Source organism: Drosophila innubila, assembly GCF_004354385.1.
Source record: "Drosophila innubila isolate TH190305 chromosome 2R unlocalized genomic scaffold, UK_Dinn_1.0 1_C_2R, whole genome shotgun sequence".
Classification (NCBI taxonomy): domain Eukaryota; kingdom Metazoa; phylum Arthropoda; class Insecta; order Diptera; family Drosophilidae; genus Drosophila; species Drosophila innubila.
In genome coordinates this window covers 13,168,966-13,182,659 of record NW_022995374.1, presented here as the reverse complement: position 1 = coordinate 13,182,659, position 13,694 = coordinate 13,168,966, and the positions used below count along the sequence as shown (strand labels likewise).

The 13,694-nt window shown below is 36.4% G+C and overlaps 3 protein-coding genes across 5 annotated transcripts; 2 read left to right on the top strand and 1 right to left on the bottom strand.

The window, feature by feature from the left end:
• Positions 1 to 241: 241 nt before the first annotated feature.
• On the top strand, positions 242 to 6,481 carry LOC117783541 (slit homolog 2 protein). 2 transcript variants are annotated; one of them, XM_034620984.1, is made up of 10 exons: positions 242 to 954; positions 2,191 to 2,723; positions 2,783 to 2,841; positions 3,163 to 3,326; positions 3,387 to 3,523; positions 3,583 to 3,735; positions 3,792 to 3,972; positions 4,064 to 4,203; positions 4,261 to 4,439; positions 4,839 to 6,481. In XM_034620984.1, exons 2-10 carry the CDS (start codon positions 2,345 to 2,347, stop codon positions 4,854 to 4,856), a joined length of 1,410 nt encoding a protein of 469 aa, XP_034476875.1. In that variant the 5' UTR covers positions 242 to 954; positions 2,191 to 2,344; the 3' UTR covers positions 4,857 to 6,481. The 2 variants fall into 2 exon arrangements, with proteins under 2 accessions (XP_034476875.1, XP_034476874.1); XM_034620983.1 differs by lacking the exon at positions 4,839 to 6,481 and having other exon boundaries at positions 4,261 to 4,734.
• LOC117783542 (ornithine decarboxylase 1-like) lies at positions 6,470 to 8,155 on the bottom strand. The gene is made up of 7 exons (XM_034620985.1): positions 7,877 to 8,155; positions 7,659 to 7,816; positions 7,478 to 7,601; positions 7,134 to 7,307; positions 6,831 to 7,079; positions 6,704 to 6,772; positions 6,470 to 6,641 (listed from the first exon to the last, which is right to left on the bottom strand). The coding sequence occupies exons 1-7, from the start codon at positions 8,138 to 8,140 to the stop codon at positions 6,501 to 6,503; spliced, it is 1,179 nt and encodes a 392-aa protein (XP_034476876.1). The 5' UTR covers positions 8,141 to 8,155; the 3' UTR covers positions 6,470 to 6,500.
• A 135-nt stretch (positions 8,156 to 8,290) lies between these two features.
• LOC117783543 (UPF0746 protein DDB_G0281095) lies at positions 8,291 to 12,601 on the top strand. Of its 2 annotated transcripts, none has more exons than XM_034620987.1 (2): positions 8,291 to 8,416; positions 11,626 to 12,601. In XM_034620987.1, exons 1-2 carry the CDS (start codon positions 8,411 to 8,413, stop codon positions 12,442 to 12,444), a joined length of 825 nt encoding a protein of 274 aa, XP_034476878.1. In that variant the 5' UTR covers positions 8,291 to 8,410; the 3' UTR covers positions 12,445 to 12,601. The 2 variants fall into 2 exon arrangements, with proteins under 2 accessions (XP_034476878.1, XP_034476877.1); XM_034620986.1 differs by lacking the exon at positions 8,291 to 8,416 and adding an exon at positions 10,754 to 10,911.
• The last annotated feature ends 1,093 nt before the right edge of the window (positions 12,602 to 13,694 follow it).

Below are 13,694 nucleotides of genomic sequence, written 5' to 3'. Positions count from 1 at the left end.
CATTTTAATAGTGGTGATAATTTTATCTAAGAGAAAATCTAAAAAAAAATAGTTTTTGTATTTTATTTCAAAACTGTGGCGCCACCTTTGTTCTCTTTGAAAAACTTAAGTACGCCATCTATGATTTTGTTCAAAAAGTAGATTGTCTCAGCATTCGTTTTTCAGCACTGCACAGACTAAACCAGTACTAAAACAACCCTTACAGAATGGCAAACATTGAATTTTGAATTTGGACTTCAGTCCGCTGACGTCGGTTTTGCCAAGTAAACGTGCTTCTTCTACGCGCTGTTCGTATTATTATTTCCATTAATTCTCACACACATTCCTACACACACCTAATGCGTGTGTCGGCGCGCGGAACCTAGAAAAAGGAAAATTCTCCCATAACAAAAAATCCAAATAGTCATAATAATAATAATTAATAAAAAAAATGCTCATGCTCTTTGCACAGCAATTAAAACAATTGCCATAATTTTTGCAGTATCGAGTCGCCGTTATATGTACTCTTAGTTTTGCTCATTTCGTCGTCATCGTTGGCGTCACAAGAGACACTTAAAAAAAAAACACGGTCATTCAACAACCTCTTTGGAATGGTATCGATTTTCCGTTATATCGTTATACACACACTCTGACCGAGTTTACACACATTACGCCGCGCGCAAGCACACGCCCCTCTCTTCAAACCACAGAGCATCCTCCTTCCCACCCACCCACAATCGGCAGGAAGGGTAACGGGGGTGTTTGCCATTGTCTCAATGCCTGTGTGCGTGCGTTTGTGTGTGCGAGTGTGAGTGTTAGTGTGAGTGGGCGGACTTTTGATGCAAAGTGAAAGTGAGCAATGATTAATTGTTGCATATCGGGGGAATCTTTTTAAAAGTTTACATACACGTATATCGCAAGTAGAAGCATGTTTCATTTGGCACTGATCAAATAGGGACGGACAAACATTTTTGGGTGAGTAAATGGCTTAAACAAGCCTGGAAACCTACAACAATTTGTCAAAGTGGTTCGAAACATAGATCAAGGTTTCGATTCTGTTCAAATCTTGCATTAATTTAATAAATAGAGGTTCCTTGCCTTTTTTTAGTTTTTAAATGTGCCAATATAAAAAATGGTTACATTTTTAAGGATTTTATCTTACGGCTATGATGTTATTATTATTTTTTTTGTATCTTTTTTAAATCAAGCTGAAATTGTAATACATTATAGCCGCTTTCTATTAACATAATAAATATGTAACATTTTCTGCCTTCTTATACATCTTTGTACATTCTAAAAAATTGTACATTTGCTGATTTAATACATTTACCTCCTAAGCTTTCAGCTAATTTGACAAATATAAATTTAGGGAATCACACATCATCGCGTACAGTCAAAAACTGATCAACAAAAATGAGAAAAAATTTAGAAAAAAAAATGGAAATACATATATGGTTACGTTTTTTGAAAATATTACTGGATTTTCATGCGTAGCTTGACCAGTGCTGCCAGTTTAGCAATTTAGTTGCTAGATCTGGCAACTTTTAAAAAAATTTTCAACTTTTTTTTTTTAAAATGCTATTAGCCACAAATCTAGCAACTTTTAATTTTTCTTTAGCAATTTTAGCAACTTTATTACAAATCTTGCTATTTTTAAATTTTCCTTAACATTTTTGGCTACAAGTAAAGCAGACGAGTTAGATAATGCAATAAGTATTCTCTCTTTAATATTATGATAAGAAATCATTTATTTTAAACTTTAAGAAATCATTTTCCTTATTAATTTAATTTTTTGTGATAAGAAATCAAATATAGAAATACTAATTTTTTGTAAACTGAAATTTTAGTGATTTAGCTACTTATTTGGCAATTTTTACAAAATTTTTAGCAATTTTTAGCAACTTTTTTTATCAAATCTAGCAATTTTTGCTTCAGAGATTCTGGCAGCACTGAGCTTGACACAGAGTCATCAACTTTGATAACGACTGTACGTGTTTTAGCTCAATTAGTTCAATTTATTTTTAATCCGACTTCTGTGCAAAATCCCAAGCACACACAACACAAAAAAAGGCACAAATAAAATCGCGCATGTCGCGTATTGTGCGCTTAATTTGTAATTCACTTTTTGTTGTAGTTTGTAGTTTCATTTCTATTTGTATACTCACCTCACCTCTTCTCACCTCTTTTTTTTCTGTCTTGCTCTCTGTCTAGCATCATCAGAACATCAACGACAGCAACAGCGGCGACAACGCAAACTTTGACGTCGCAATTCTTATAACGATCATTCTGTTGAGTTGAAGCTGTGTGTGTGTGTGTGTGTGCGAGTTTCTGTCTGAGTGTGTGGTGTGTGTGAGTGCTTTTCAACATGGCAGGACAAAAGCCGCTGTTAATTCAACATATGCATACAGTGGGCACTGTTAGCTGTCTGCTGCTCTTCTTCTTGGCGCAAACGTTGGCCCAAACAAACCAACAGGTGTGTCCAGAGCAGGGCGACATCTCACCCTGTATTTGTACGGTGAAGAAAAATGGTTTGGATATTTTATGCGAGACTACGGACTTGGCGCACATTACAAAATCTATGGGCACATTGAAGGGCAAAAGTCCAATTATATTTTATCTGAAGTTGCGTCACAATAATCTGCCAAAGCTTCAAGGTTTTGTATTTCTTGCTCTGGACATTCGCCACTTGACAATACACAACAGCAGCTTGGCCGCCATTGAGGAGAATGCACTCAGTTCGTTAGGTGAGTACGAAATACATTCATAATTATTCAATAAATAATTGAGCTTGGGCATTTAACAGGCAAGGGACTCACACAGCTGGATGTTTCATTGAACCAGATGAAAACGGTGCCATCTCAGGTATTTGTTAACACATTTTTAATAGCATACTTAACAAACACCGCATATCGATAAGCTATCGTTTTTGATACTTTGATGGGCAGCCATTATCTGACGCCATTTTGTACACAATAAAAAAAGTAGACCCGGCTGCCAATTAAAACAAAAAAAAAACATGAAACACAAATTTAAAATTTTCTTTAAAAAAGTAGAATCTATTTTCGTTTCTTCACCAAAAGATATTTTTAAATTCAATTATCTATTTCCAATAATTGGAACCAGCTTCAGAAAAATGTTGTTTTTATTTTAATAATATATTTAATTATTCTAATTTTATTTCAGGCACTGCAACATTTGTATCACTTGTTAATATTGAATTTGAATCACAATAAAATCACCGTTATACATAATAATGCCTTCGAAGGACTGGACACATTGGAGATCCTCACACTCTATGAGAATAAAATCACACAGGTCGATCCTGAAGCATTCCGTGGCCTGGAGAAGTACGTAAAATCATAAAAATGGGAATAATTTAATATTAATTACACTAATTGTATATTTAGAAAATTGAAGCGTTTGAATCTGGGCGGAAATGATCTTTCACAAGTGCCGCAAAAGGCACTTTCCATATTGGATACGCTGAAGAAACTCGAGATACAGGAGAACAAGATACGCACCATCAGTGAAGGCGACTTTGAAGGTAGGTTTTCAAATAAAAAAATTATTATCTTTATCTAAAGCTAAGCAAATATTTGACAGGTCTAGAAAACTTGGATTCGTTGATATTAGCCCATAATATGATCACAAGCGTGCCTGCGAATGTATTCTCTCACTTAGGTCTACTCAATTCACTCGAGTTGGAGGGCAACAAGATCAGTGTCATTGATAAGGATGCATTCAAGGGTCTAGAGGGTAAGCCGATTGTGGAATATCAAGTAAAGCTGACATAATGCCATGTAAATTCACAGAGAATCTTCAGTATTTGCGACTGGGTGATAATAATATTCATGCTATACCCAGTGAGGCGCTGCGTCCGTTGCATCGTCTACGTCATTTGGATTTGCGCAACAACAACATCAACGTGTTGGCTGATGACGCTTTTACCGGATACGGCGATTCGCTGACATTCGTTAATCTGCAGAAGAATGAGTAAAGCCCGCAAAAGTGCACAAATATTACTTGGATTAACTGCCATATTCAACAATATATTATTGTTATCATTATTATTGTTTAATTGTAGCATTAAAGTGCTGCCTAGCACTTTATTTGAGAACCTCAACTCGCTGGAGACTTTGAATCTGCAGAACAACAAGTTGCAACGAATTCCGCAAGATACTATGGAACCGGTCATTGACACTTTACGCATAATTGACATCACTGGCAAGTCGTGTCGTCTAGACAATGTTGTATCTTAATTGGAATTCTTAAATCTTGCAGATAATCCATTGAATTGCTCTTGCGAATTGACCTGGTTCCCGAAACTCTTGGAGGATCTGAAGAACAAGGACGATGAAATGTCACAGAAGAAGAAGCCGCTGTGCCACATGTCGCTGGACAATCGCGAGTATTTTGTGCAAGCGATGCCCACCGAGAAGATGCACTGCGCCGGCCTCAATGTGAGTCCCTCACCCACGAGCGGCGGTCTTATGCGGATACTGCAAGTGAACATTTTGGCCCAAGTAGCCATGTTAAGCGTGGCGTTTCTAAGTAGCGTTTAAAATGCTACTTCAATTAGCAAACACGCAATCGTATCAATTGCATTCACACACAAACACACACATCCGTTTTATCCGATTAGATATATACACGCACACATATATATATACATATATGTAGGTGATCATGATGGATCATTATCATCAGACATAGACGAAGTGATACTTATGCCCCCACAAAAACCAAAACAAAAAAACCAAAAACAAAAAAATCCAAAAAAACAAAACAAAAATAACCAAAGAACTTTTGTACGCCTACAAACCTATTTCTGTGTTGTTGTATTGTATTTTTTATTATAGATTATAGTGAATCCGTGAATTATGCAACTCTGGCAATTGTTAGACTCAGAATGCACCCAACCAAGAGCAACAACAACCAAAACAACAGCAATATCACCCGCAAGTGCCCCCCATGGTTAACTGAATACTCAAATACACCCACCTTGTTGAATTGATAATTTGATGCCAATGCCATAAAACGCGCTAAAAAATAAAAAAGAAAAATCAAAAAAAAAAAAACAATATATATAACTAAATACATACACAAATACTCCGAACACAAACAATAATGCAGTAGCCCGACAAATGCTGCTTACAAATACATATTAAAAAGAATCGTTCAAATGAACATCGCTTATTGTTAACGCTTAGAACTATGTAATTGTAAACGTAAACGTATTCGTAAACGTAATCGTTATTGAAAGGCATATGTATCGTAGCCTAGGCTTAAGTCCAACAAACTATAATACAAGTGAGATTCTTTAATTAATTCCCCGAAACGCAAACATATCTGGAAACGTGAATTGTTAGAAATTAAGCGTATTATTATTATTATGATTATTATTGTAGTCCAATTAAGAATTCTGAAAGAAACTTTACATGTTTATCGTAACTATATATTTACATGTAATATCTATTTATGTACCTATCTATTGTGTGTAGTATGTCGTCGATGTTGTGAGATACAATCATTATAGAAAAAAAAACATTGTTTATTGTTCATTTAACTGTTTTGCTATTCAAACTAGTCGAAATTTTGCAATATTTTATTATTTACAAAATACATACTATATTGCTATATACAAATCTATGTGCAAACACTTTAAAAATTTACAAAAATATTAAAAGATAGTATAAAAATTGTACGCGTTCAAACGAGAGAAGAATTAACATTTGCATCAATCAATAAGAACTGATTATGGAATAAGTAGTTTGTACTCTTTATATGCATGATTAAAGAAAAATGTGAAGAAGAAAGAGCAAGAAGCGGACACTTTGTTGTCCCGCATATACACATACATATCAATTATTGTATACATAATCGTTATATATATACTATATATACAATGTAATATCATAACATATCAAGAGAGGCCCAATTACAATTGGTGAACTCGTAAAAGAAAATCACAAAATTTTATAAATCTACTTTTGAGCATGTGAAATCACACTAAAATTACAATTTTTGAAATTGTTTTTTTATAATTATATAATTGTATATGTATGTTTCTATGTATGTACCTCTATTGAATTGTATTCTAACTAAGTTATACATATATATCTATAGGCTATTTTATATTATATTTACATTTATATTTGAACATCTATTAACACTTGACACGTCTTTCTTCGTTGGCTGCTCGCCAGTTTGGTTCGGTCAGTTAACCGCTAGCGAGTACCCAAATCGGAGAGATGAAATCCTTAAAGAAATGATAATATTTCCAAGAGAATGCGCTCTAAGCCAACTCGGGTCAGTTTTGGCATTAGCTGTTCTTTTTTAAATATTATAAACGAAAATGAAATCATGAGACAATTCAGTTGTAAAATGCTTCGTTGTAGAAGTCAAAGTGTGTGAGGCGTTGTTTGCCATACAGACTATGTTTTCTCATTCGAACCACTTGCGATTTATAAAGAATAAAGAATCATATTGGTTACTAACACAACTCTCAGTTTATTTCTTAGTCAGATGGCTTTAAAGTACAAGGTTTTTGGCAAGGGGAAACCATTAAATGCACTGGCAATGGGCACAGTATAGGCCCCCATATTTGGAAATCCAATCAAATCGCCTCTATTCAAATTAGGCAAACGCAAATCTTCAGAAATCTACAAGGGAAAAAATGTATATTAAATTTTTAAGCTGATAAATATTAAGATCTGCAACTTACCTTATCTAGGGCATCGCAGCTGGGACCCCAAATTAAGCTCTTGAATGTGGGCAAGTTTTCAGCGTCATTCTAAGATTTATAAATATTATAAAAAATTTAAAATTAATATTAAGTTCAAATTGCTTACCAAATAATGCTGTGCTGTAACCAACTGATGATCATAGAGTATGCAGTTAAATGAACCATAGACACCATCGTTCAAATAGTACATGACAGTGTCTAGTTTTCCCGCTGCATTTCGCACCTCCCGCTTGGCATGAATCTTACAGACCAGGGTATATGCAGCAGCCACAAAGAAACGACCCGGTTCGGCTATAACCTCAACTCTTTCATCGGCAAAATGCCTGTCGACCGCTTTATTCACAATGCCAGCAATCTGATATTACATTTTTAAATTAGTTATTTATTGCAATTAGCTCGTTTTACTTACGTTTTCGAACTGCACATCGTCGCTGCCTGGAAAACCGCCACCAATATCCAACAGTTTAAGATCATAGCCCAATAGTTCGCCAAATTTGAATATGTTTTTGGCCTTTTTGATTGCTCGATCGTAGGCTTCGAATTCACTGCAACCGGAACCCACGTGGAAACTAGTGCCAGTCACCTGAGAAAGCAGATGAATCAAAAAGCATAAAGTGATTAAAGCTAGAAATGTTTTACACGAAAAATAAATGTTTAGTGAGCTTTAGATTTACAATTACGAGCTTTCGAGTTACATCAAAGCTTTCATGAGCTTTCAAGATTAGCTAAAATAATTAATCCGCTCCGACTCACCGTCAAATTGAGAGCTTTGGCGAGCAGCATCAAAGCCGAGGCATCGATGTCCGCATCGCAACCGAACTTATCACCCAACGGACACTGAGCGGCCTTTGCCTCACACTTGAAGCGAACAATCAGACTTAAAAATAATTGAAAAGATTAAACAGAGTTACAACTGATTGGAGAGTATACAAACTTTGAATTGGGATAATGTTTGTGCAGTTTGTAAATCTCAAATTCATTGTCCACAGTGCCTTTGACCACTTGATGCTGTCGGGCGTAATCCAGATGACTGACGGGACGACAGGGATTGGCAAAGATGATGCGCTCAGGGGAAACTTTACAATCCAGCACCTATAGACAGACATCGTAATTAAATAATTAATCAGCATTTAATTTAGGTTGTTTTCCTACCAGCTTGAGTTCATTTTTGGACGCACAGTCGAAGCCGACGCCCAGTGTGGCCAGAGTTTGTACAATAATGGGATCATCATTGCACTTGACGGCATAGTAGGGCTTAATGCGTGGCAAGTGTTGCTGCCACAGTTGCAACTTGCGCTCCACGCTCGATAGATCACAGATATTTAATGCCTCATCGCAATCCTCCAGCTGTGACTCTGATATAACCTGTCGCACATTGAGCACTTGCTCATAGTAATTGACTTTATTTGTCGACATCTTTTCGTGCACAGCGTTCAACGATTACTGATTAACTAGTCGGTCCCCTGAGTTTGTGATTTCACTCATTGTTTGCGTTATCAGTTAAAACATTTTCCGAATTGAAACCGATTCTCAACAGACTTGCAAAACATTTAAAAATGTAACGTGCGCGTGTCCAGACGAATGTCCATTTGTATTATCTAGGAATGGTGGGAGGAGAGAAGTGCGGGGAGGATCGAATACAATGCGCCTCTAATTAGCGGCAAAAGGTCAAGGGGCGCTTATGCTATGTATGTAGGTAATTAATTGTGTTTGCCACAGACGTACGTGCCACGGAAATTATTTACAACCTACAATATTTGGGATCGTAAATAATTTTAATGCGTCGAGCATGTAAAATCTAATAAAATGTAAATTTTTACCCAAAACGTGAACTTCAAAATGCGCATAATTGACACACTTCAGGGTTTCACACACTTGCATGTGCATTTATGCATTACAATAAACTGCCCCAGGGCTGGACAATTGGCAATAACCATAAAAGTGCTTGAAATGTGCGTGTGTAAGTGTGTGTGTGTGGAGGATGGGTGGGTTGCCTTTTTGACAGAGGGGTGACACTTGTGCAGCGACCGCCCTCTATGGGCAATTATAAATTAAAATCAAAAGCATTGAAATCGATATCGCAATTGACAATTGTCCGTGTTATCGATCAATTGTTAATTGGTCGCAGCACACACCCTTTGACCAGGTAACGGTAACGGCAACGGCAACGGTTAAATAAAAAATTGTCAGCTGTCAAAAAGTTATTGAGCGATTGACAAAAATGCATCAAGTCACGCCGCTGATCGACAAATGTGGAAAATTTGAAAACTCATTGTCAATGCGATTTTCATTTCCACTTTCCATTTGCAATCAAATATAATTTTGTCTGGCCAGCGCAATTTGTTGCGAGTGTCATCATTCACACATTCATTCATTCATTTATTCTCGCCCAAGTGTGCACTTTTGAGTGCTCATGTCCTTGCTCTCAACTCTCATCTCTCAACTTCGCGGCGCACTTCAGTTTGAGTGATGTGACAAATGTGCGTACAAGCCACAAAGTGCTTCAACTGTTTCAGTTCTCGACTCTCTTTCTCTTTTTTTTCACTTGCCACATCAAGTGGCATACATCTGCAATTTACCGTTGTTAAATTGTAAAACTGGTTTTCAAATTTACACTAAAATGCATTTAAATCATTTTGTAATAAGCCCACAAAAATTTAAATATAAATGTCATTAGTTATTCGCGCTTCCCCTTCCTCAACCTCACTCACTTCCCATCAAGTCTATATGTAATGCTTTCAACACCCAATTCTATATCCATTCCGAACCGAATTGCTGTTAAAACATGAAATTCTCACAATGGCATAACAAATGTCGCCTGTGCTATATAATTATCAGTTTGGGTCAGGTGAAAAGTTCACAAACCCATTAAAACAACCATTTACATACATATAATTTTTTTCTATGGAATTTAATAATAGCTACCTAGTAATTTTTAACACAACTATTTAACTTTTAGATTGATAGCTATATAAGTGAGACTGAGATCTATCAATCTTAAAGTTCAGTTTAATTAAAATTTGCATGAAATTTGAATAGAGTTACACAAGTACTTCGGGGATTTTATACAAGTAATCTTATCACTTTATATTACTTTTATTACTAATACTATAATTTAATATTTAATTCTTATGATATACATACTATTTTTATTAAAATCAACTCTTAAAATATAATTTTTAAATAACAAAAGCTTGCAAAGATGACTTTTTTGCATTTAAAATATAAAATATTCAGTTTGTTCGAACTGAATTCTTTTAACAAAACCTTATTAAATATAAAAAAGAAAGGAGCTTCAGCAATATTTAAACTTGTTTTATTAGCAATGTGACAATTTAACTATGTTAATAAGTAAATTCCATTTATTTATTGAAAGAGATTTAAGATTTCGAAGAGATTAAATAATAATGACGTTTATATCAGTGCATTGTCACTAGCAATTACAACATTTTGATTCTCAGCAGCAAATTGGCGCCTGGCCATAATAAAAACAGGCTCGAAGAGAGTGAGAGACAGAGGGAGAAAGACGAGTGACTGAAAGAGAAAGAGGTAGAGAGAGAAGAGTAGGTGATTGAAGGGCAGACAATGGTCTGCCACATTAGCATAATTCGTAAGTTCTCGCTAACGACACTTGCACTCGAGGGTCCACTCGAGTTTTCCACACACATACACACACACACACGCATTACATATGCAAAATCTGCGCTCGGAGAATCGGAGACCCTTTTCGGGGGAGATTAGCCAAGTTACTGCGCCGGTGCCGACGAAGCCATCGGGTTCTCAGCTGTGTTTAGCTCGTTTTGGCATTGGCACTTGCAATTCCTGGCATGACTCATGCGGCACACGACACCACACAAAATCCGCGTCCTTGCCCCACTCCCCCACCTGTGTGTGTCCACATTGCCGCATCGACGGCTCGAATCCAGTTTCTATTTTCATTTCTCTTATTTCTAAATTCAGTGTTGTTTTGTTAGGCCGACGGAGCTGCAGCAGCCGCAGCAGCCGCAGTCGGAGTCGCAATGTCTCAATCATTACAATCACAACAGCAACAATAAACAGTAACAACTACAATAACAACCAGCAACAATCAACAACAATAGACAACAACAAAACCGCAACAATAGGCTACAAATTAAGGCACTGTCATGTCCCATTTGCTGAGGCGCACCAAGAAATCCTGTCTCAAGGTGAGTGGTGCTTCGTTGGGTGGTGCTTCGTACTTTGTTGGGTGGTGCAATCAATAAAAAATCGATGACTGTGTATGGCGCCGACATATTGTGTGTGGCAAAATAAGAAATTAAAGTTATTTTCTTCCACCCACAAACAAAAATCAACTAAACTCTTCATTCAAAACAAAAAATAAAAGGATTAACAAAAGGATGAGAACTTTTATGTGTCAAGCTAAACAATTGATACACTTGCATATGTAAGGCCATACGTCATCCAAAAAACAGTTTTATTTAAAATATCTTGAAAACAAAAAAGTGTTTAATACAAAAAAAAATTAAATTTTCAAGCGATGGATTAAACCGATTTTAATTAGATTTAATCGGAAAATACCAAAAATACAACTTGGGAGTTAAGCTGTCGAACGATAGGTTCTGTGAAATTAACCAACTTAAGCTATGATAAATAAGACGATACCAAATATACAATCTGTGAGATCGGTTGAAATTCTTTAAAAAAAAAGATGGTTTTTCATACAAAATTTATTTTTGATGTATCGTTCCTAAGGCTGCTATATAATACAAAGATGAAAAGTATGGATATATTAGAATGGCTATATCGTTTAACATCTTCGTGCTAATTATAAATGTATAAAAAAATTTTCTATGCGTAACACACAGCAACTCTTATTGCGCATTAGCAATAAATATAGAATTTTTCCTATTTTGTTGCAGTTGCTGCGCAAAATTTCCACATCAAAGCAACTGTTTGTGCAACGCCTGGACGAGGATGAAGAAGACGAGGATGAGACAGTGGAGGAGGAGCAGGAGCAGGTGCAGCAGCAATATATTGATGTGACACACGATAAGCAATATAACAGCAACAACAACAATCCAGAAATATCCGTCCAATGTTTGGAATATGCCTATGAAGCAGCAATCCTTGAAAAGGAACAGGAGAAGGAGCAAGAGCATGAGAAGGAACAGGAGGAGCAACTGCAGCAATCGGAGGAGTCTCTTGATATACAGTTCGATTTAATGCATTATAAGGAGAATGTAAGATATCTGCGACACACGCCTTCAAACTCCAGCCTGGATCTGCAATTGGAGCAACAGCAGCAACAACAACAGCAACAGTTGCAGCTGCGAGAAGTAGTGGCAACAACAATGCCCACGAAACAACGTGCCACATGCAGCGTCAGTGTTGGCTCCAAATTCGATGGGAATTATCACAATGTTATCATCATGGAGCAGCCGCCCAATGATGATTATCCCATTGTCAAATGGGACATCAATGGCAATTCTCTGGACGAGGAGCACTTTGATCTGCGGCAACATTGGGATGCCTTCGACAATCGCTGGCGGCAATTGCAATCGTTGCAGGCTAAAAGACTTGGCAGCGGTCATTCCCACTCCCAAAAGTCCAGTCATCATTCCAGCTCCTGCACCCTTGAGACTTGGATCGATGATGCCGAGTTGGGATTATGTGATGAATCGCAGAATTTACTGCAAACCAACAACAACAACTGTAACCAATGCCTTAAGAGTTTCTGAAATAATTCAACAACAAAAAACTAAGTATTTCCTGAGAAAAACCGCAAAAGAAATTAAAAATGTTAACGTAAGAATCGGAATTTTCTCTGTGCTACGTTAGATTTAAGAGAACTTTCCATTTTTTGAGAATTATATGGCCGAATTTTGAAGCGAGTTGTAAATTGTGTTCTCTTTTATTTATTAGACCCCTGTACTTCTATTAGGTACAAGATTTTCTCTTCCTAAAAATTTAAAAGAAAAAAACAATTCTATTATTTTCTCAAAAACTCACAAAAGAAAATGATAAAGTTATAATCGAAATTTTCGCTGTGCTACGTAAGTTTTAAAGAGAACATTCGATTTTTTTAGTATTGTACGGTTGATTTTGAAACGAATTGTAAATTGTGTTCTCTATTATTTCATCACTCAAGTTGGGATTATAATCGCCAGGCAATTTTCATTATTTGAAAATTGGTAACAAAAACCCATTAAAAAAACAACAACGAAGCGTCCTCTGCCTCGACATGCATTAAATGCACTTCAAACGATTTGGTCTGCGCTTTTTTGGGCCGACAAAACCCGATGGTAGTGCTAGACGGTCGCACGACCCGCACGTGCTGAACATGCGTGAGAATCGGAGAACCTTTGGCTTTCCCACGAGCCATTTCTCACTGTCGCGACAATCGCTTGCCTTAAGGGTGAACTCCCCTTAAGGGTGAGTTATTGCCCACAACACGGTGTACTACCACGCGTCGTACCACAACAACAACTACAACTACAACAAGGACAATTGTACCGCTCACCCACTCGGGACTTGTCCTTGCCAGTTGCCGAGACTTTTGGTAACCTGAGCGACAGCTTTTGCCGAAGCAAATTAAAACCACTTTTCTTAATTTTTATTTAGCATTTGAAATCAATATCAAGTTGAGTTGGAGGTGTACTCACTGGATATAAATCATACGCCGCATATTACTTTTCTTATATTTAAAGAAATTGATAAAGAGATATTTTTATGTAAATATTTATTTTGAGTAACAAAGAAATTTCTATCATGTCTGTATTTAATTTTCTTGTTTCATGTTTTCATTATGAGTGTTATTAATCATTTTTATTCATCTTACTATTAAGCCTTTAGTGACTCTTGATTTTAAGAAATCTTATCGAGAATATAAGCTAAGATTATGTCAAGTTACCTTAACTTCGCATTACATCTTTTCTTCTCAATTTTCAAGATCTAGGAGTAAAAAAAAAGGCCAAAGCATCAAAATCGA

What these genes read in the sequence shown, in the direction of transcription:
- LOC117783541 (XM_034620983.1), top strand. Translation starts at nt 2,345, where the DNA reads ATGGCAGGACAAAAGCCGCTGTTAATTCAACATATGCATACAGTGGGC. An exon ending in TGCATTCAAGGGTCTAGAGG is followed by an intron (nt 3,736 to 3,791) that starts GTAAGCCGATTG and finishes GTAAATTCACAG; the next exon opens with AGAATCTTCAGTATTTGCGA. An exon ending in ACGCATAATTGACATCACTG is followed by an intron (nt 4,204 to 4,260) that starts GCAAGTCGTGTC and finishes TAAATCTTGCAG; the next exon opens with ATAATCCATTGAATTGCTCT.
- LOC117783542 (XM_034620985.1), bottom strand. Translation starts at nt 8,140, where the DNA reads ATGTCGACAAATAAAGTCAATTACTATGAGCAAGTGCTCAATGTGCGA. An exon ending in ACGATGTGCAGTTCGAAAAC is followed by an intron (nt 7,080 to 7,133) that starts GTAAGTAAAACG and finishes ATGTAATATCAG; the next exon opens with ATTGCTGGCATTGTGAATAA. An exon ending in GCTGCGATGCCCTAGATAAG is followed by an intron (nt 6,642 to 6,703) that starts GTAAGTTGCAGA and finishes TTTCCCTTGTAG; the next exon opens with ATTTCTGAAGATTTGCGTTT.
- LOC117783543 (XM_034620986.1), top strand. Translation starts at nt 10,870, where the DNA reads ATGTCCCATTTGCTGAGGCGCACCAAGAAATCCTGTCTCAAG. An exon ending in CCAAGAAATCCTGTCTCAAG is followed by an intron (nt 10,912 to 11,625) that starts GTGAGTGGTGCT and finishes ATTTTGTTGCAG; the next exon opens with TTGCTGCGCAAAATTTCCAC.